Genomic DNA, 23,733 nt, shown 5'->3' with positions numbered 1-23,733 from the left:
ACATACAGACATGTTTTATCGCTATGAGATAACGTAAGGCACGGGGTGTCAATTTTTGCTAAATAATAAGTGAACACATGGCGCCTCATAGTTCAATACATCAAAACATAGTATTCCAAAAGTATGACGGTATGAAAAGTATGACTTATAAAGCTAAGTGTGTGACGCATCAAAATTAACAGTGTCTTTAAAGCGCGCGACAAGCCAGTAATTAATTGAAATAAGGTTGCCTGACAAGGGTGAACCTGTCCAATATTTCAAGGGCCATAGGTCTATATACGTACAGACAAATATTGAGACCAATAATGTTAGTGCTGACATTATGACATACACAAGCTCAGCGAAAGACAGTACAAGAAACATTTCCAAACTTCAACACCATCTCAGTTACTAGGCCTTTAACGACAGAAATTAAAGTATTGCATCAATATCGTATCAAGATATATATTACCGGTACTGTTACGGTAGGCGACGTAGACAAACATAACATTAAATCTATGAAGACATTTCTCTCGTGATTTATTGCATGCTATCAAGGGACATTATCCTGTAATTGATTCATATCCATATTATATCAAATATATGTTATTATGTTATGATTTATGGAAATGTAAATTTTAACCATATTTTCCGAAACTATAATTTTACATTTCAGTATTATGTTATTGCAACAACGGGTGGGCGTCCTGAATGGAACATCTATGTAGACCTATCATATAGTCAAGTACAATACCGCATTAACTTGCTGAAAAACCGGAAAAAGTACCAGTTATTAATGATAACCATGGATACGTAACGTTTTATATCAGACTGGTGTCAATCAAAAAGTATACCGAAGTTTCTAAAAATGTCATGTTAATCCACCTTAATATCGTCATTTTGCGTTAACATAAATAGGCCTACAGTCAGCTCACTTTTTCAAGTAGCGGAAGTGTCATTCAAGTACCTTTTAACAATCTCTAGTACTGTCAAGATCCCAGGATCTTGGTAGTCCATCGAAATCTGCGTCACATTATCGCGGTCCACCAGACATGAACCCGTCGCGCTAAAGATGCATTTATAAATCTGATGTTTCCTTTTTATGATTATCTGGTAGCAAGATTAATTAATAACTTACGGAGGTATTGTTAACAGGTAATGACAAGGCAACACTCCGAGACTAATTTTAAAGATGTAATTTTATTAGACACGAGCTTTTACTGGTAGTCAATGCCAGATGTATATTCAATGTCCACCAAAATGACTTCAAGTGCCTCTGTCGTTGTAGACCTACCTTGTTTGATTTGGTTCGTCGGAACAAGTACATATATCACCTTATATATCTCCATGGTACTACCCTTGAATTCCATTGACCGTCCTAACCAGATTTTCTGAGGAGAGAATTTTTATTAAGTTTGTTAAACTGATCAATTGTTAATAATATTAACAAGAAGGAAGAAATAATTAATATAAAAACAAATAGCAAACAAATATAATAAAAACGAATACAGTAATACGATAAAAAAAAAACAATAGAACATTTCTATTTTCTCTATGGCGTGACAAGGCTCTGTGCACATCAAAGCAGCAAGATAAGATTTACCGTGGTTACAGTTGTTACACAATAGGCCTACAACATTCGTCGATTCCGACAGGTGAAGTTGCAACATTCCAGGAGTCAAAAAATCCACAACAGTAGAGTAGAGCCTAATAGACGATAATTGAGCATCTTTTGTACTCGGGTTTGTTTTCTTCGCAGTTTCCTTTCACCAATCCTACGTGTAGTCTCTCTAGTCAATCTCCTGGTGCTTTGTGTCAGACACTTGCGCGTTAGTTCAAAATAAACAACGGCCAAGTGCTGCTCCTCGCATGAATGAATAGTAATCCTGTCCACACAATAATAATTAAAAGTGCTGTGCATTAGAAGTAGGCCTAAACATAAAGTATACACCCGTTCTTAACCATACAGTACTATGCTAAGAGGTCCATTCCATTCGGTATATCACTGTAACCAAGCCTGAATGGTACGGTACCTGAATGGTACGGTACCTTTAATATCTGGTCTGCCTTTTACGCACTATCAGTGGTCATCGGTTCGTCCTCATATTTCGTCTCATATTCAACGTCGTCAGGCATTTTAACAATGAGGACCTAAATGCAGCCATCTTTCGTCAGTAAAACATATATAATGAACTTATGCTTTACAAAACAATTTATCTATATTTACACATGAACCTACTTGACCCGACAACAAAACGTGTGGAATGATCAACGCAATTTATTACAGTTCGCACTCCAATTTGAGACCCCTGTTAATTCGAGACCATAAAATAGGCACTATGTTACAATCTTTAATCTTTTAACACACAGCTAACACTCTAGAGACCGACCGCCCGAGACCGGACCACATTTTCAGCTACCAAAGGTGGTCTCGAATTTGAAGGCGAACTGTATATTTACAATACATAAAAATGTGGATACGCACGGCATCACATTCAGCCAATCAGCGATGGACAGCTCAGACTGTTTACACTTTTATCAAACAGACGAATGATGAACGGGTACGACGGGTACAAATGAATCAGATGATGATTTAGGCTACCATATAATCACTTCGATCTCACAACATTCAATTCCAAGTAACATATTTTCTTCAAACACTTTACGAAGTCCTCGTCCGATTTTAGATGATCCCGCCAAGAACGCACAATAAAGATGTGCGCTTACAAATTATTTCAATTAACGCAATCAGTGTCAATTTTCATTTACTTATTCATTCCTCTTTCTACATTTCGAAAACTCAATAGGTATAGGCCTACAACTACAAATGCATGCACACTTAATTAGAAAGCATAATGCGTGATCTTCCATTAGCACTTCATTTCGTTCGGATTAACGTTCATGTGTATTCTATAATTTAGGTATATGAGTTTGATATAGTTTTCACGAGTGCTATAGTGCATTGCAAAACTCGGTATAAACCGGTAGGAAATCCAGTCAGCCAGAGGCAGGTAAGAAAATGTATCCGTATGTAATTTCAGGAACGCGTAGTGAAACACAGTTAGTTACAGTGTGATGTCATTTTGTTCTGATTCTATTTTCAACAATACTATTAGGCCGAATAATAATAATAAAAATAGGCCTAATAAGTTGTTACATTAACTTTCTAATCGCCACCACTATCCTTCAAGAGTTCCTATGGAACGCCATTCACGCAGCAATCTGATGATTAAAATTCAGTCTCGATATGTGATTGAGAGCTTTGATTTAAAAAAATGTATCGGTGAAAATGTATCCATAGAGTATTAAAATAGGCCCCTATATCGATAAAATATGCATCTAAAAGGCATCGATACCTTTTATTACGGTATTAAATGTATTTTTAATCGATCCATTTTTATGCATTCATCATCGATTCACGTTTAATCATTAGTGTACTTTTCATCGCTGCATTTTGTTTTATCATCCAAGCATTTTGTTAAGTTAAAGGTAGCAGAATTCTTAATCGAGAGGCACAAAAACAAAATGACACCATATACTGGTTCCTCTTCGTGCTGACGGCGGTGATGATGAAATTAAAATAGGTCTAAAACAACACAAAAAACGTATGAAATCTAATATCATCGGCCACATCTTCAAAATCAGTGAAACAAATAAAAAATGTAGGCTTAGGTTTCATGCATTTAGAAGTAGGTGATTCGAATTTTATAGTCGTGAATTGACACTAAGTAGATCCAATAAGAACTGAATTAGATGTTAATCGAACATCACAATTGTTTGAATTTGACTGAATTGAGAGAATGATAATGGAAATTAACAACCGCATGTTGAGTTTCCTCGCTGAAATGTCATTTTGGTCCAAAATATTGGTTTGAAATGAAATAGACAGACACTGTGAATGCCGGCCTTCACAAATTGGTTACACCAGGGAACAGTTAAATGGTTACAATGACAGATAGTGTGGGAAAACATATTTATATATTCGAATGGATTTGGGGAAATGTCCTGGCCTGAAGGCGTCTTTTAGTGAATAAATAACGGTCAAGAAAATCTGAGCCATTGATCTCCAAACAAAAGTAGGCAACGAAGAGTAGTATAAAGATGTCCTACAATATCCTTATTGCTTTGTTGGCCATTGAAAGCTATCCCAGCTGCTTTTACCACCGAGACAATACACGCTTTTAGTTGTTTCCCGAATTTTCAGCTTATAATTTAGTCATCGCTAAAACCTAAAACCAACAAACTGAATAAAGCCATACTGTTTAAGCCATCAACTTTCGCATTCAGAGCATGTGTCCTTGGATAGCTCTGAGGAAGCCAGACTACGACGGTGTAGTAAATTCTTGGCTAAACTATAGCATAGAATTTATTTGAAATAGTAATACGACCAGATTTGCAGGAATTAAATCCTAAACTTATTAATTTACGAGGTTACAAAAAGTCCTTCCGAGACAATAAATTATATGACTACTGTGCAGTATAGGTAACAAAAATTAAATTCATATCAGATTCTCTAATAATAAATACGGTACAAGCGAAAGTTCATACATGGTAAGCCAAAGGACCGAACTTGTCTTGTTTGCGCCTCCGCCTCTATTTGGATGTCGATATAGGCAAATTTTACTTAATAATGCATTCATAATCATTACATCAATAGGATCTCAAGTTGTTTTTCTCACGTAGAGCTTACTATGATTGGTTTAACCAACTAATACTTAAAGATTATTTTTATAATAGTGTTTAAGCATACACTTGGACCACTGAGATATTTTCCTTTTGAACACGTCACAGCAGATCAAAATGAAAAAAGGGTTAGGCGTAAACCAGTGCCTTTGCCACTTAAGGTACATGCTACGAAGCAGCACATGGCTATTTTACTTACTGTACTTTCGGCCATGATCTTGATTTTGAATGTGATGACTAAATAAATTTTGGGGACACCGCGAGAAATTACGTCACACACGCGCGAAAGGCAATGACGTCAAATAAGGACAAACGCTGAACTTTACACACACATTACCACAAAATATTGTATTACTGAATTTTAATCACTTTTTAACAGTTATTTGTTTCATATTTCTTTTAATACTAATAACTCTTTTCTAAGACCTTTTCATGCGTGCTTTTATTTGTTAGGGCTACATTGGATTGGTTATTCTTTTATTCTTTATCAGACATAAAAACGTTTCTTTTATTTTTGGTAGGCTAATTATTAATATTATTCATTTTTTTAAAGTTGATCAACAAAATGTAAATTTGATGTTATTATTTCGTCTACCTTGTTGAAGTAGGCCATAGACAGAGAACGTTGAATAGGGCTAAATGAAGCGTACCAGTCGAGCACCAGCGGGTGTGACGTCATCCCGATCTTGAGCCGAAAGAATGTTGATCGAAAAAAACATATCGTTGGCATTATAATGCTCTGTGTGTGTAGTTTCATTGCAATTTACTCTAGTTTCAGAGGCTTTAAAGTTAAGTGTATTTATTTTTTCAGTATACGGGCATTAATACTAATATAGAATGATGAGAAGTTGCTAGTCACAGTACATATCATTTTGACAAGACGCTTACATGCGTCTTGTCATCGAACAATGACTTAGTCAACATCATTAACTATTGCCATGATTGATATGACAGCGACACTTCTGATGATGAAGCGAATATTTCTTATTGCTAATTGAGCCACGAATCATTAGATAAACTATGCTTGATTGATTGATAATTGATTGATCGTTCGATAAGGGTGATTATTGATGAACAATCGCATGCCATGAAATGGAATAATTACGCTATGCCATATAGACAGCGCCTACATAAGCCTATTACATTACTAAGCATAAGTTATCGACAGTAGTATTCGTTATCATATCTTATCTTAATTTTCTTATTTCAGTAAGCGGCGGTCTCGTCATAAATAATGTAATAATAAAAATTAGAATCATTATCTCCGTAGGACTACATTTTGTCTGACCATGAATTGTCGGCCTACTGATTTACAGTATTGCCTCAAACATTAGTTTTATGGCTCCATAAGGCACTGATGTGTTTTTCTGTCTTTTGACTAAGATGTATTGTTGTTCTAGATGAATACACGCAATAATAAATGTTTTCCTCAGACAATGAAGGATAAAATAATGAAACGTTATTTTATTTATGTGTCTATGGAAGCAGGGTAAAGGGTAAAGTTTTTAAAGAGAGACAAATTGGGCATTTAGGAGTAGGCCTACTGTGGAGTTGAGTCATTTATTGAGGTCGGCCTTTAAATATCAACTGCTTGTGCCGTAACTCCCTTGATACCAATTAATTGGATGATCTCTTGACAATTTTTAAGACTGACATGATGGTGAAACCAGGTGATACATGTAATTTCTAATCATGTGACTAAAATCAGATGTTATCTGTCTAGAGTGCTCCTCAACTCAAGAGCTTCAAAATCGTCTTTGTGAATGACACAAACGACGAAATAGGAAATTCTTCAGAACTTTGGAAAAGCATGAAAATAGAGCCGAAGCATTTTGATACCATGATTTTTTTTTTTCTTTATAGAGGTTCATTCTGAGATTACTATTTTCACTTTAAACCATTTTAGCACTCGAATGCGTTCTTGATACCCTGCATTTCAACATCATTACTATACTGTACTGTAGAATTCAATATACTATAACTACATAATTTTATCACATTACAATAAGTTAGACTAACAACAAAAACAAAATTAAATTAATATTGTTCATACTACGATTTCTCAACTACGGACATCCTACCTGTAGGCCTAGAAGTATATAAAACCATGATAAAACAAGCTTCTGGTCTACACAGGTCACAGTGCATGATTTGAGTGTAGACTCTAACTACTTGTATAAATACACCTTTAGGCTGAAAGTATTTAATAATGCTATAAAATTACTGATCGTGAGTGTAAACAAGAGAATGTTATCGAAGGAAAGTGGATAATTATCTTTTTATTGTTTATATATCGATCACTGCACTAAAAATACTATCTCTAAACAAAATAAACATTAGAACTGATAGCTAGTCGTGTACATTCAACAAAGATGTAGGCCTACGATAAGGCTAGCATTTATGATCTGACCACCCAGTTCTTTAAAAATTACCGTACCCCTCCCACGCAATGGAATGTTTCCAGTTTCAAGTTTTAAAAAATCGTGGAATTTGCAGGATTGAATTAAGAGGACCAATGGCGTAGGAATCTCGAAATGGGGGAAAGGGCGAATTTGGGTTGGGTGGGGGCTGTCTCTTATACACATCTTCAGTTCAGGTATTCATTTATTTGTATGGGGAAAATATAATATAGGGAGGGCGTAGCTCGCAAAATAAGGTGATATGATTATGAGGTGATTATCTACTTGAGCGTGATTTTTTGGTTTCAATAGGCATAGCTTTCTTTGGGGAGTTAAAAAAGAAGGGCTACAAAGTACAAAAGCCAGAGGAAAATAAGTCTGCTGACGATTTTTAATTTGATAGTTCAACATCTCTTAAAATCTGGTAAATAAAAAGTCTAAAAAATAAAATAAAAGGTCAAGGCCTACACTGTAAGTTAAAACTACAGTACATATATTTTTATAATAAATAAATAAAAAAAAAAAAATTAAAAAAAATAAAAAAACAATACCAAGATTCATTTATATATTTAATCCGGATAGGCCTCATGCCAGATAATTCAATGGCGTAGGGCTAAATATGATTGAGTTAGGCCAAGCGGTTTAAAAGCAACCTACATCCATGGGCGCCGCAACCCACATCCACTGGCGCTGGTTCGGTCGACATGCTCGCCTACAAAAAATATCCTCAGAGAGTAACAAAGTGACCGTCTTTATGGTTTATAATTATGAATAATAGACATATTTTTAAGGAAAGTAGGCCTAACTTACCCACCTTTGAGAGTCTGAAAGATCTTAAATACACTTACTTCCATAAAAAAAATGTTTCTTTACTGGAAACACCCCTCCCGCTTTCGCCGCCACTGGTTTATTTATATCTCATGTCTTTTACAGCATAGAATAGTATAGTCCATTACAACTTGGCTAGGTCAATGTAGTGAATAAAAGAATTTAATTGCTTTTGTTATGATTTATAAAGAAATAATCAATTTTGATAATTCAGGACAAGGTTAAAGACACATTTAAAAGTAAGTTAGGTAAAAGTTAGTTTATTGGATACTTAGCAAAGAACGTGTGCTCTACATAAACGAATGGAACAGTCTCATATTAACCTTTGACATAAAAACAATCGTCAAAGGGTTTGCCCATACGCGAAGAAAAAAGGTACCTCTAGAATATGGCTGATAGAAAACATAAGCCTAGTGCCGTTGAGCGACCTTTAAGTAAGGGAAAGGCAGAGGTAAGAAACAAGTCATTCATCAGAACTCTTTTTATTGAACATCCATAATATACAAACACTTCTAAATTGTTTATTCTAACCTAGGCTTAGCTAGTGACTGTAAACTATCTTCACACGCACTCACTCAAGTTATTTGCTCGCATGGACGTATCGTCGATTTGTAGGCCTAGCTAGGGCCTAGACATTTGGTCAGAGTGATCTCTTTGATTATTTTTGTTGTAATATATACACTCTATTCGATAGAGAAAATTTATATCGTATGGTATATAGTCCTATGTTAGTTAATAATAATATGTTAATTGTGTTTGCATATTATCTATTGTTATTTTTTTAAAGATCAACATAAATTCATTTGCTCTGCTATTCTCCGAGATGATCCAGTACTGTCAAAATCGTGTAGGATCTGTCCCTGAATTACAAAACAAGTAAGTGCATAATGTGCCACTACCAGGTTTACCTGATATTACTTAACTTACTCTAGCAAAACAGAATATACTTAACTTAAGAAGAGGGTGGGTTGAACGTTTATTTAACACTTCAGTTTATGATACTCAAATTTTATTTCTAATATTGATAGTTATTAAATAATAATGATAATGAATCTGTTAGTATTACTAATGAAATTAATAATGGCAAAACAACTACAATATAATTATAATATTAATGTGATATTAATAATTATAAATTATAATAATCTTTCAGGCTCTCAGAACTTGGACAGCATGTTGGTGTTCGTATTTTAGAATTGTTGTTTATTAGGGAAAGAAACTTGAAAAGAGAGATCAAGCTTTTGAATATTCTCTTATTTAATATATATATATGTATGTATATATGTATATATATGTATGTGTATGTATATATATATATATATATATATATATATATGTATATGTATGTGTGTGTGTGTGTATTTGTAATCTTTTATTTAATATCCTTGATGGACATTTCTATAATCTACATATAGAAATATAATACATTTATTATAGAATTTTTTAAAAAAATTTTAACATTTATTTTTTTATTTGATAATAATAATGTTAAATTTCCTTTCCATCTTAGAGTACTGTATAGATTTATTTATTTCTGTTGTTTGTATAATATTTCACTGTAAGAGGGCTGCTATGATTTGTATCACTGAAAGTGCCACAATCTGAAAAACATAATGAAATTAAATCTAATGTTTTATTTTTATCATTTCAGACACTATTTGGCAAAGAAGCAGATAAATTAGAGCATGCAAATGATGATGAAAGAACTTGTATCTTTTTCTTCTTATTAATCCTCTTATTAACTTTCTAATTTTTTGTATGTAGGCAATGTAATTTAATTTTAATTTATTTAATTTTAAGTCTATGATATGTATAGTACAACACATAACATAAACAATTATTTTATTAAATGTTTATGCACCATGGTGAACATTCCTGTTGTGCATGTACAGTAATTAATTTTTTTTTAAAATCCTTATTGAATAAAATATATTCTTTTGGAGAAAAGTGAATTAAAGAGATTATTTGAAGAACCTAGCCCAAGCAATGGCAATGGCATGAACCTGTTGGTTGCCCTTGAAATTTAATGTTGCACATGGACACAAACATTGACCTTTACTAATTTTTTTAATGGATTAAATGTTTCATAGCTTCTGTAATTTTTTCCTTACTATGCTCCACAGATTACATAATTGAGAAAGAATCACTTGTAAATAAATTCATATCTGTTCCAAAAGATAAAGGTAAGAGTAAAGATACAGGTGAGATAACCTACGAAATGGAGGAAATCTTGATACATTTTGTTTCCTATTACTTCCAATGAACCTTTTATTTCTCTGCCTCTTACCTTAGAATGAACCCCCCCCCCCCAACATTTAAAAAATATGACTATATTAAATTTATTTAAAGTTCATTTAAAGTCAAAGTATCTCTGAAATAAGGGTTAGCTATGCTGTTGATCATATTGTTTTTGTATTATTTTGGCATTTGATCCTTTTTTTTATATTCTTTATTCTTTAATTTGCTGTTCCACACAAATTTATGGTGATAGACAATCCTTAATATTGTGGTCTAAAAACATAATTTTGAGCCATTCTAAACCAAAATAATCTCTCCCCATGAAACCCAGAAAGGATTTTATTCTGAGACCCTGACCAAGGCTTCAGTTTGGACCTCTGTCGGACATATTGGATTCGTCAGTAAATATTTGGAGCCACCACTAGTGATCAAACCATGCAAAATTTGAACAGTGTCAACAATCCCACTTAAAATCCACTGAGACACGTTGCCTTGCTATGTTTCACGCTTGCCTGCTTTTCCTTTGCCATATTATAGACTGCTTCCTCGCTTATTCCCCAGATATTTGAAGTGTGGGTCATGACCTAAACTAGAGCTGCCAAGATATTTTATATAGTGTTGCTGGAAGAATTATGGACTGTAATTTTTAATAGCTGCATAACATATCTGTGCATCTTCTTTTGAGTTGACCTTGATTTTCTGCACTTGTTTATGTCAACATGTATTTTTTAATCAGGCCTCAAATTCTGGTGACTTTAACAGTGTTAAATTTCTACACACAAGTGGATGTATACTTTTGTACATCCCTAGAAAGCTCTGAAACAACAGTAACTTTGAAGTTGCAGGTATTATCGGCCAGCAACACCATAGTATAATCATAGGAGAATTATTATTTTCTATATTCTTTTCTAAGAATCCGTTTATTTAGTATTTTAGTATTAGTATTTTTATTATGGTGGTTGATTTATTGTGTACTGTATTATTCCAAAAATCTTGAATTGATGTGTTTTATGATCTGGTACTTGGAAATCCTTTATGTTTAGAAAAGATGTGGTAGTGTCACCTTACTTATCTTTTGTTTTTATCTGCATTTTGCAGTCTGTTCCTTCAATCAAATTTCGTTTCTGTATTTTACTATTAGAATTTTTTTTAATTTTTTTTATGGCGGTTGATTTATTGTGTGTTATTCCAAAAAATCTTGAATTGGTGTGTTTTATGATCTGGTTCTTGGAAATCCTTTGTGTTTAAAAAATTCCTTATCTTTTATTGTATACCATGAGACTGTTGAAATAGTCAACTTTATCGGGATTTTGAGGTATATTCCTTTAATCAGTTTTCATTTCAGTTTACACTGTTTAGTACCAATTATTGCCCCAAAAAGGCCGGTATACATACTTTGTAAATTAAGCCTCACATAAGGCTTAGTACTGGATATATTATTTAAACACAAGAATAATTCCAGGTTTTTGACAGGAGTTGAACTTAGGACCATGGAATTGAAAGCCAAGCACTTAATGAGATACTGCTCTATATAATCTCTACAAAAGCTCTACAAAAATACAAAGCCCTAATAACTGGCTGCATAATAAATTTCCAAACAAAACATCGATTTGAAAAAGAAAGTATTTTCTCCATTTTTTGTACAGTATTATGAAAATAATAATTAATATTGACCAGATAATTGTGTTTTTGTGCTTATGATTTTAAAAAGTGGTTTTTCTTTTTAGGCAGTCTGAATTGTGCATCATTTACAGCAGGAATAGTTGAAGCTATTTTATCTGGATCCAATTTTGTAAGTACAGTACTATAAGTTAACCTTTTTTATACCTTGTTTTGTGAACTTATTTTTTTTAAAGAGGGCGGAAAAAAATTTAATATAAAATTTTGTTTTCTTATTTTGCAAATGGTTTTACCAAAAACATCCAGACGGAGAAAATAAAAAAAAAAGTTATTGAATATAAATAGTGTAGTAATGGGGTGGTTAAATGCTTTTAATTTATATATTTAGGAAGAAATATACATTTCTTATTTTTGTAGATTTCAAGGCAGCGGATGGGGTAATTAAAATAAAGAAAAACTTTTATTTTTTTCTGAAATTTCCAGTTTTTTGTGGCGACTGGTGCACTAACTGGCCAAAAATAAAATTTTATTTTTATTGGAAATCATTGTTATCGGTGGGCAGTGGGTTCACGAAACAAGGTCTAAAAAAAGTCTTGCCTTAGGCCCAATAAAAAAATTATTAGTTTATCACCCCTGCGCGTATGTCTTCTATGGTACTGGAACATTTTTTTTTTTTTTTTTTTTTTTTTTTGAACAAAATTTTTTTTTTTTTCATTTATTTTATTAAATAGTTAGTAGATATTATTTGCATTATCTAAATCATGTTTTACTTTGAATATCAATGCACCAGCAAACAACCCAAGGGTGATATTTGGCTTTAGCAAAATAAAAAATGTTAAAAAGAAGCCTCCCTCCCTCATCACTTTTCCTGCCCAGATAGGATGATAAACTAATAATATTTTTTATAGGGCCCAATATAAATGGTACAAATGAACATGATACCTTATCCTTGTCCATACATTTTCAACAGGAAATATGATATTTAAAATGTATTGATTTTATCAATAATTTAACTTGTAGGTGTCACTGCTAATTAATAGATAATAAAACACAAGGTATGTAAACTATATTGTCTCTGAAAAAAATACAATGATAACGTAATTAAAATGCATGATAAAGTATTTTTTAATTATGAAAACTATGCTATATTACTCAAGTGTCTATTGCCTTACTACATTAGGTTTCAATTAAAGTTCTTGTACAGTGGGCAAACTTTTTAGGACATTATATCAATAAATAACAGGTGCTGTAAAGAACCTGTTTCCATATTTTATTTTTTAAATGAAGTGTTACAAGAATTAAGCTGACACTTAGATGTTGTTGTCTCACAGCTATTTAATGTTGGTTGTTGGATCAAGGAATCTATGGAAGTTGCATAGCTTAGGGAATTATCCGGATATCTTCACTTCATTTATTACTCCAGTTTCAACCGTCTGTCCCCATGTATTTTCCAAGTGTCTGGTTTTGTGCTACTTTTATCCAAGTGCCTGGTTTGTGCTACTTTTATTTAATTGCCTGGTTTTGTACTTCTGTTATCCAAGTGCCTGGTTTGTGCTACTTTTATCCAAGTGCCTGGTTTTGTGCTACTTTTATTTATAAATGCTTGGTTTTTACTGTCTCTTATACACATCTAGATGTGTATAAGAGACAGTATCACCAACGCGCATGTCTTCTATGGTACTGGACAAATTTTTTTTTTTTTTTACTTTTTTGAAAAAAAAAATATTTTTTTTAAATAATATTTTTTTTTATTTGGCTTTAGCAAAATAAAAAATTTTAAAAAAAAGCCTCCCTCCCTCATCTCTTTTCCTGGCCAGATAGGGTGATAAACTAATAATATTTTTTATAGGGCCCAATATAAATGGTACAAATGAATATGATACCTTATCCTTGTCCATACAATATGATATTTCAAATGTATTGATTTTATCAATAATTTAACTTATAGGTGTCATTGCTAATTAATAGATAATAAAACACAAGGTATGTAAACTATATTGTCTCTGAAAAAAATACAATGATAACGTAATTATAATGCATGATAAAGTATTTTTTAATTATGAAAACTATGCTAGATTACTCAAGTGTCTATTGCCTTACTACATTAGGATTCAATTAAAATTCTTGTACAGTGGGCAAACTTTTTAGGACATTATATCAATAAATAACAGGTGCTGTAAAGAACCTGTTTCCATATTTTATTTTTTAAATGAAGTGTTACAAGAATTAAGCTGACACTTAGATGTTGTTGTCTCACAGCTATTTAATGTTGGTTGTTGGATCAAGGAATCTATGGAAGTTGCATAGCTTAGGGAATTATCCGGATATCTTCACTTCATTTATTACTCCAGTTTCAACCGTCTGTCCCCATGTATTTTCCAAGTGTCTGGTTTTGTGCTACTTTTATCCAAGTGCCTGGTTTGTGCTACTTTTATTTAATTGCCTGGTTTTGTACTTCTGTTATCCAAGTGCCTGGTTTGTGCTACTTTTATCCAAGTGCCTGGTTTTGTGCTACTTTTATTTATAAATGCTTGGTTTTGTGCTACTTCTATCCAAGTGCCTGGTTTTGGGGAATTCGATTGAACAAACTTTGGAAAAATGTGACTTGAGGTTTGTGTAAGCTGAGCCATTGAGCATTGGAGAGATTCCTTGGCAGTGAGGCATTGTACATTCATTGCCTCACCGTTTCTTTCCTAATCTTTCTCCTTACACCTGGCATATTTCCTCTCCGGAGATTCTTCTGATCAGGGATGCCCTTTTACACATTTTTCCTGTTAATGGTTTCAGAAACTGCAGGTGAAATTTATACAGTACATGGTCGCACCAGATGTAATCTATCTGTAGTTTAAAGCTGTGTGTACATATGATTTTCAGATTATTCAATTTCCAAGCTTCACCCAAATCATGAACATATGAACGGTAATGAGATCTTTCAATGTTGTTTTTGCGTGGTAAGAAATGGATGTAAAACAAATTGTTTCAATGTTCTTGATTTCCCCGAGTGGGGATAGGTGGGTGATTGACTGTAAAGTCAGTACTGTAGTGATTATGGTGGTATGGCATTTTATTTGTCATTCTTGTATTTTATTGATGGGCTTTGGTCAGAGGGAGAATGTTGAGCTAATGTGATTAAATGCAATATATTTAGTACAGCAAAAAGGAACTCTACATCTACGTTAGAAACAAGTTTTATTTATTACAGTATTAGATTTGAAGTTATTTTATTAAACTGTACAGTAGAGTGATTAAGCCAAGGATAAGCCACAAGGGTTTTGAAGACTCAATACTGGTAAGAGTGCTTAGGGGAGGACCGAGCTCTCCGACAGGGGGACTCGGCCTGATAGGCCCGAGCTGGGGGAAGGGTTTGAGTGGGGTTCCTCCTCCCAAATGAGTTTTTTTAAGAATAGGAACCTCTGGATGGCCAGAAATGACACTCTCTGATTGTGATAGATGTGTTGGCTTGGCGTGGGCCTGTTTTTATATATTTTTTAGTCCCACTGCCCGACGAGCTCTGTTCAACGGGGGGCTTAACAGTTTTTAATAGCTCTGATGATGTATGACCAAACAAGTTACATGATGCATTTAACCAAACTAGTTACATGATGAATAAATAACTCTTCGTCTGATATCAGAAGCAGTGACAGGAAATATACCAAGGCAATTTTTCTTTAACCTGAACACTTGTACTTTTAATTTGTAGGTGAAATTTTTTCTGTTGAAATTGCAACCTTCACTCCTCCCTGAAGATCATGATCATGCCTAGAATAGTGCAGCTAATTCAGCACAAACCAAGTCCCATTCTAAATTATCAACATCTTTAATCAGGCACCCAACTGTTTCATACTTCCTACTATTTCTTTCCTGATTTGAAGCCTTATTTTCAGTGGGTTTTTTTTCATGGCAAGGGGTTGGGGATGGGGTGGACTAGAACAACAGGGTAACACCCTACTATTGTTGAAGGATATCCTGGGTTAATTTATTTAATGTACACAGAAGACAGATGTGTATAGTGGGCATGGTTGGAATCACTGTTTCTGTTAAAATGAGAAATCCCATCTTCCTATGCAAGTTAACGAAGGCAAGAGGTACAGAAAAATTGAAAGGAAGAATGAAATTGCAGGAAACAAAAGTGTAATAGTTGATATGGCTTCTTGACAATTTTTGAAAGAAAACAAATGATGAAGAATTTCTGCCTAGATTCAAAAAGGAATTACAGTATATTGAATCTAGAGAGGATAACATAGTTATTGGAAGAAGTAGATGGATTTCTTTTTTTCTTTCTTTCTTATTAATGAAGACTTGGACTTTGAAAATACATTGATACTTATTTACTTTTATACAGGGATGCCTTATGTCTACCTTAGCATATTCATACATAATAATAAGTTACCTATTTTTGTTTTGCAGCCCTGCAAAGTAACAGCACACTGGCATAAAGGAACAACATTTATGATCAAGTTTGACGATTCAGTTATTGCAAGAGACAAGATTCTAGAGCAGCGATAGTAGGACTGTTTTCATGAAAGAAGTTTAATTTCACAATTAGATTGTATTTTATCAATTGTAAGTTGCGTCTTGTACACCATTTTTTGCTAAATTTGACTGGCAACTGCCGCTGGGGGACTTCCGGAGGATTAGGTATTTTGCGCAACGTAGTTACCGTGTGTGCGCAGCATGCTCCATTTGTTACTAGCTACTGTAGCTGCTCAATCTAGACTAGGCTGCTGGAAGTCTCCCACTGAGTTGGGATACGTTGGCGGCACTGTTTCAAGACGGGATAAAATGATGTATACTAATCAAGAATTTTGAAGTATAATTTTATGTTGATGAGTATAACTGATACACAGATGTTAACACATTGGCTGCCATATGATTGGATGACAAAGTGTTTATGGGCACCAACAAGTGTTCTTCCATTGGAAGTAAAGACAACAAGCATCTCAACATATTTTTGAGAATTTTACATACCTTTCTCAAGTCTGGTTTCCATAAATATCGCTACACGCTATCGCCACCTCTTTTGGCGACGCTGATTGGTCAGGGAACGTTCCTAATTGATTCAGGCACAGCTACGCAGTGCAAGGATTGCAGTGGAAATGCTGTTGCGACTGTGTAGCGATTTTATGGAAACCAGGCATAAGTTGTCACTATAGTACTTTGTGTACAGTTGTGGCCTGCAATTGCCGCTAAGTATCATATAAAATATAATAGAATAGCATATAACCAGTGGCATAACAGCTATGAATGAGCTTTACTGGCTAAAGCCAAGGGCCCTATGAAGTTATTAATATACTATTACTGTACTACATAATTAATATAAATTATATTATATATATCAGGACCCAAAGCTGCTTTCGTTATGCCACTGCATTCAGTAGTACAAGTATATTCATCCTCAGCCCATCTTTAACACTCGGTTAGGACGAGTATTTTCGTCCATGGCAGCGAAAATATGTCCTGTGAGGATCAAGGAACATTTTATATCACTTTTGATTATGTAAAAATGGGAGGGGCAAGTTTATGTTTTCTCATTACACATTGTATAGTATTGTAGCAAATTTTGAAGTCCAAGTGCGAGCTATTTTGGAGTGTATCACCATGCTGTGTGGAGTGCTCATGCACAAAATGTTACATTGTACTTGTCAGTATATTGTCAGTACTTTTTTTAAACCTGGGCTCCTACTGCGTCGTGCGACCGTTGACTCCAGCTCCCTGCAAGCGCATGACGATGCCACGCCATCTGCTCGTTGTTGGAAGTCTTAAACGAATTGTCAAAAAGTTGGATATGATGCGCACATGTCATGGCATTGTTCTTAGAATCACTGCGCAGTGACACTATCTTGTTGCCACTGTTGTGTATAATCATGAAGGTACAAAATATTTTTAATTTTTTATACCCACATGGTAAAACATAATATGCGCTTTAAGTATCTGCTGGTGATCCCTTAATCATAAAGATTGTATTATTACATTTTGGATAAATAGTACGTAATAAATGAAGAAAAAAAAACATTTACTTATATTTCAGTTTCATTTATTCTACCAAATACATACTACAAGACATGCTTCTACAACAAAAACAGCTGCTTCATAGAATATACAATATATTCACTTAAAAGATTTCAACAATATCATGGAATGTGAAAATATATGTATTTCAGGAGTTATATACTGTTTAATTTTGATTATGTTCATTACATCATTATGTAAATAATAATTGTAAGAGCATCACTATAATATATACTGTATCTCTTTTGATGGTTTCATTTGCAATTGCTTACAATGTTTCCCTATATTCAATAAATTGGTCTGTCTCATAAAGTAAAATAAAATTTAAAAATATACTGTTGGGTAAAATGTGAAAAGCACCTAATAATTTCGCTTAAAACTCATTGACTTGCTTATTTGAAAGATCAAGTAGTCTACAGGTACCTTGAGTTGATTATTTAATAATATTAATGGTAGACTAATTCGTCTTGAGTTCCCACAACAGTGGTGGCATCAGGATTTGCCCGACGGAGTGGCTGATTTCCGTGACAAAAAAGTGGACGTTGTCGGGCGTCGCTCAAAATCTCCCAAAAGTATTCCATGGGGGCGAATACGACAATTTATGAGTTTTAAAGGTTTATTTAATCGATTTTGGGTCTACTAATATGCAGAAATACATTTACATTATTTTTTTCTCCCCAACGAATTTTGGTTTTTCTCACCGACTGGGGCCACAATCATCATGTTGATTATCACGGGACCGTAAGACTTAAATAGCACATCAAGCTAAGCACCTCTATAGGCTTTACATTATCATTACCCTCGGCATTAGATTAACACCTATGTAACACAAACTCAGCTCCATGGGGAAGTATTTACTAAAGCTGCGCAATTGGTACCAGGTACTGACTTACTCCTGGGCGAGGAGTATGCAGATAAGGCAAAACTTTTTTTTATTGTTTAGTGAACCCGCTACTTGCTAATACTGATTTTAAATAAAAGTAAAATTAAATTTTTGGCAAATTAGCATACCGCCGCTACGAAAAATGGACATACCAGAAAAATATAAAAGTTTTTCTTTATTTTTATTATGCCAGCCACTGCCTTGAAATGGAAATAAGATATGTATATTGCTTCCCAATTATAAATTTAAAGCATTTAACCATCATATTACTGCACTGTTTACATTCACCAACAACATTTTATTTTTTACTCCGTCTGGATGTTTTTGGCAAAACTATTTGCTAAATAAGAAAACAATTTTTTCCCCCGCTCTCTGACGATCTTTAAAAAAAAGTTTGTAAAACAAGGCTTAAAAAAGTTTTGCCTAATGTACCTTGCTCAAGGAGCACCAAACTACTTCCACATGCATTTGTCACCATAACTGTCTATTTCTTCTTCTAAATTTCAATATTAAATAAACTTGCACATATCAATCTCTCTCGTGGTGCCATTTTTCCACCAGTAAAGGGCAGGTTTTCTTACATTATTTTATTTTGTTTTTTCAAATTTTAAATTATTGTTTAGGTATTGTTTAAGTTATTAGCCGAAGATAGACAAGCAGTGGCAGTTTCAATCAGTTGAGGAACAATGCGCCTTTGCTGTATGGCACTTTTTTTGAATGGAAAAATGATAATTGAGATATATCACTAAACAAAAAAACATAGTATTAAACTGAATCCATATAAACATGCATCTGAAGTGTTCATAAATAATATTAAATGTCTCCACAACCCTCAGTGGCAAAACAAGAGCACTTCCCACAGTTCCAGTGCAACCAATTTTAGTTCCTGGACCGGTAACTATTTGGGTCCTTGAAGTATATATTTAAACAGAAACAACTCACAATGTTTACTGGATGTTAAAATACTAATCAATTTCATGGTAATTATTTTAGCTGTACAGTATTTGATAAGGTACAATAGCAATACAGCATAGGAACCAATAGAGGAACGTAACTAAAATTGAAGATAAATATATTTCATCCACATACCGTACTCGCAAGAATAAGCTTCCGGGCTCTTACAATATTTTTGGCTCTTTTTGAAAACAGAGTGGAAATTGAGGGGGCGCTTATGGAAATAGATGAAAATGGAAGGGGTGCTTATGGGAAACTGGAAAATTCAAGGGGCACTATTTTTTTAATCGAAGGTAAACAAATGGTTTTGGTGAAGAAAAGATACTCGTTGAGAGAGCATGACAAGAATGTTGGGGGTATTTACACAACAGCAGATGAAATTAGTGGTGGTGGTGGTAAGCGGGTTCGCGCAAGTACGGTAATTTATAACAATGTTAATAGAATAAAATAAAATATGCTCAAAGAATATTTAACCCAATATAAAAATATATAATATAATGATAATTATTTATTCTAACATACACCTTCATGTGTGTTCACAAAGAGCAAAATATACAAACTTAACAAAAGCACAATAAATAAAAGCATATATTAACTAATATCTTTAGAAACCTACAAGACAGTGTAATTGTTCAAATGTTTAAAAAAATTATATTGTGAGCCATGCTAGGCCAATTAGTCTATATAAAAATCAACTATTTAAACATGTTTTCATTTACAAAATAAAAAAGATTGGAATTTATAACAATGTTAATAGAATAAAATAAAATATTAAAAGTATACGAAATAAAAATAAAATAAATGAAGTACTACAATATAAAGGGGAATATGAATACTTAATGGATATATCAATGCTCATAGAATATTTAATTCAATATAAAAATATATAATATAATGATAATTATTTTTTCTAACATACACCTTCAGGGGCGGATCCAGAGATATCCAAAAGGTGGGGCCGAAATTTGGGCCGATCGACACAACAATGCCCTAGGGGTTACGGGGGCATGCCCCCGCGAAATTTTTGTGTTCTAGACAACCAAAAATAACATTTGAGGTGTTGTGGGCTATCATTTTTTTCTTTTTTTACCTCCCAAAAGGGGGTTGGGGCCAGGCCGGACACCCCCTAAATCCACCCCTGACCTTCATGTGTGTTCACAAAGAGCAAAATATACAAACTTAACAAAAGCACTATAAATAAAAGCATATATTAACTAATATCTTTAGAAACATACAAGACTGTGTAATTGTTCAAATGTTCAAAAAAACTATATTGCTAGGCCAATTAGTCTATATAAAAATCAACTATTTAAACATGTTTTCACTTACAAAATAAAAAAGATTAAAACAGTACATAGATATTGGCTAATTTGTCAACATTATGGGAAAATTACTGGTAAATTGGTCAATTTACATGCATAAAAAGAGTTGTAAATGACAGTGCTATGTAATTGTGGCATGTTTAGTATATCTGTCACTTTTGCTGCGTAGTACCGTAGACATTGAAAGTACTGAGCACTGTAATTGTTATCATAGGTTGATCTACTGCCTATTTATACAAATGTTTATTAAATCTTAATAAATATGTAGCTAAAAAAAATATGTAGAAATGTGTTATTTTTAAAATTGAAAGTACCCCTACACAATTCTTGTGCGTTAAAGACACATATTGCAGACATGTATGTAGTGCAGTAATTTATTTAAGTTACTTATCGGTAACATATCTTTACATAATGGAACTTTCTAGAGTGTTAATCAAACTAAATTGACCAATCAAAAGAGGGACAGATGTTCTGTTGGACCTTAGCAACAGTATCCAAGAGGTGGGCTTATCAGAAAGGTCATTTAGAGCATTTGAAAAGGGCAAGACACACATAGCCACCAATTTACATGCATAAAAAGTTGTAAATGACAGTTATTTTATACAATGCTATGTAATTGTGGCATGTTTAGTATATACCTATGTCACTTTTGCTGCGTAGTACCGTAGACATTGAAAGCACTGAGCACTGTAATTGTTATCATAGGTTGATCTACTGCCTATTTATACAAAGGCTTCAAGATATTTCAGTTTTGGGATAAAATAGCAGGTCTCCTGAAGGCTTGGAAATAAGACAAATTCAGAGTCAAAATAGAAATACTGTACATCAAATCCAGTGGTGTATCCCCTCCCCACTCCCTCCACTTCAAGATTCCTAGATACGCTCACTGATGAAATTAATATTCCAGTTCTTTACACATTGCACAATTAAGTCATAAAATAGTAACAGACAGCCCCTGTGGTGGACGACGAGTGGTACCAAAATTATTTACATGATTGAACCCAACCAAAATTTTTGGTCATTACAGAAGATACCGGAGAGAACAGCAGCTTAAAACAAATAACTCCAATCTGCCATCTGGAACAACCTGTCCTGAAATCTGAGGAACTTTCAAACGTAGACTAAATTCTGCAAATCTAAAGCCCCGTCAAGTATACCAAATTTTATTTGAGAAAAACAAAATTTGATATTGTGGATAAAGCTTAACAATATTTCAGACTACAATAAAAGCAACAAGTCATATTGCTGCTCACACTACGCAACAACTTCTCTAGTCGAACAAAACAATCAGCAATGGAAAAAAACCATAAAATTGGACAAAACTTTTTGATGGTCATGCGATACTGATTACCTTACGGGAGAAAAGATAATTCTAATGCAAAATATTTTGCCAAGATAAAAACCATCACAAATTTGTCACACTATGAGAAACCAAAAAGTAAGCAACTGCTTAACATCTTCTGAAATATGCTTGTGTACTGTATATTAAAGTGCCCCCCTTCAATTCAAGACCACTTTGGGACCTGAAAATTTGAGGTGGTCGTGGATTTGGTCTTCACTTGTAGGGTTAGATTTGTGCTAAAAGATCAAAGAATATTATTTGGTTCTTTGAAAAAGTGGTGTCAAATTAGATTTAACGGTCTTGAATTAGAGGGTGCACTTTATTTAACTTGCAGTTCTACCGTCCAACTAAAACAAAAGAAATGTGATGGAATTGAACCAGGAATTTAAGTGAGCTGCTGCAAAAAAAATCATGTAAAACTACTACTACAGTACTATGAAATAGTAATACAGGCCTACTGTAGCTCATCTATACAGCATAAATTACAATTAGATCTGAGTAAATACTAAGGGCTATGTTCTCACACGGCAGCTAACGGTTAGCAGGATCCAGATCTTGCTAACCGTTAGCTGCCGTGCGTCCATACGGGAAAATCCCGATCCGGATACCAAGATATGATGATCGAATCACTGGCCAATAAAAAACTGGAAATTGTAAACGCGTTCGTGTAAATTGGTTGATGATAGAAATGCGCTCACTTGCTAACCATTAGCGGTATCCAGATACCGCTAACCGATCAAGCGTTCTCACACAGGTGCTAACAGTTAGCGCTAACGGTTAGCTCCCGATCCGGATACTAGGTCTCTCGTAAGAACCAGGCTGACAAAAACAAATAAAAGGGCATGAGAACCATCAGGGTTCTTGATAGACTTGCCACAAGTCTCTTATTTTTTATTATTTTTCTCATTCTGGACAGCGCCACGAGTATGGGACGACAATTAAATTAGGTATGGCGTGCACTAAGTGCAATAAAGAGTGAGTAACCCAAAAGTAGGGCCTGTAACCCAGGCTAAGTTCTTGAAAGCGAGCACTATTTAACAGTGGATAACATCACTTGTCAAAAATAAGCTATAACCATTCCCATCAATATTCTTCAACACATAGAATTGGATCAGGAAGTGAGCTGCTGCAAAAAATAATGCAATACTACTACTACTACTGCTGCTGCTGCTACTGTTGCTACTACTACTACTACTACTACTACTACTAATCATAATAATAATAATAATAATAATAATAATAATAATAATAATAATAATAATAATAATAATAATAATAATGGATAACATCACTTGTCAAAAATAAGCTATAACCATTCCCATCAATATTCTTCAACACATAGAATTGGATCAGGAAGTGAGCTGCTGCAAAAAATAATGCAATACTACTACTACTGCTGCTGCTGCTGCTGCTACTGCTACTACTACTAATACTACTACTACTAATCATAATAATAATAATAATAATAATAATAAT

General features: G+C 33.7%; 2 protein-coding genes and 1 long non-coding RNA gene across 9 annotated transcripts in view; 1 reads left to right on the top strand and 2 right to left on the bottom strand.

Annotated features, from left to right (window-relative positions):
• The window catches only part of LOC117108757 (A disintegrin and metalloproteinase with thrombospondin motifs 6-like), an 86,261-nt gene extending 78,237 nt beyond the window's left edge, over nt 1-8,024 (bottom strand). For 4 of the 7 annotated variants that reach the window (XM_033250897.1, XM_033250890.1, XM_033250898.1 and 1 more), the window contains exons 1-3: nt 7,910-8,024; nt 1,583-1,865; nt 1,274-1,370 (exon numbers count right to left, since the gene is read on the bottom strand). The gene's annotated coding sequence lies outside the window, so the exon portion shown is untranslated. Of the gene's footprint in view, nt 1-1,273; nt 1,371-1,582; nt 1,866-2,028; nt 2,156-2,218; nt 2,382-7,909 lie in introns of those variants that run through there. The other 3 variants (XM_033250893.1, XM_033250891.1, XM_033250895.1) reach the window with 3 other exon arrangements.
• Nucleotides 8,025-8,206: 182 nt separating this feature from the next.
• Nucleotides 8,207-17,759, top strand: LOC117108758 (trafficking protein particle complex subunit 5-like). The gene is made up of 7 exons (XM_033250901.1): nt 8,207-8,340; nt 8,677-8,765; nt 9,043-9,148; nt 9,508-9,598; nt 10,013-10,072; nt 11,855-11,919; nt 16,155-17,759. Exons 1-7 carry the CDS (start codon nt 8,278-8,280, stop codon nt 16,251-16,253), a joined length of 573 nt encoding a protein of 190 aa, XP_033106792.1. The 5' UTR covers nt 8,207-8,277; the 3' UTR covers nt 16,254-17,759.
• Nucleotides 17,760-17,764: 5 nt separating this feature from the next.
• Nucleotides 17,765-23,692, bottom strand: LOC117108759. The gene is made up of 2 exons (XR_004445413.1): nt 21,554-23,692; nt 17,765-21,064 (listed from the first exon to the last, which is right to left on the bottom strand). It is a non-coding gene; the product is annotated as an uncharacterized LOC117108759 (long non-coding RNA).
• Nucleotides 23,693-23,733: the final 41 nt, after the last annotated feature.

The sequence above is a fragment of the Anneissia japonica genome, unplaced genomic scaffold (genome assembly GCF_011630105.1).
Source record: "Anneissia japonica isolate Jap-2015-1 unplaced genomic scaffold, ASM1163010v1 scaffold287941_len684077_cov200, whole genome shotgun sequence".
NCBI classification, from domain to species: domain Eukaryota; kingdom Metazoa; phylum Echinodermata; class Crinoidea; order Comatulida; family Comatulidae; genus Anneissia; species Anneissia japonica.
Note: the sequence above shows the minus strand (reverse complement) of the source record. Positions and strands in the feature narration are given on the sequence as shown.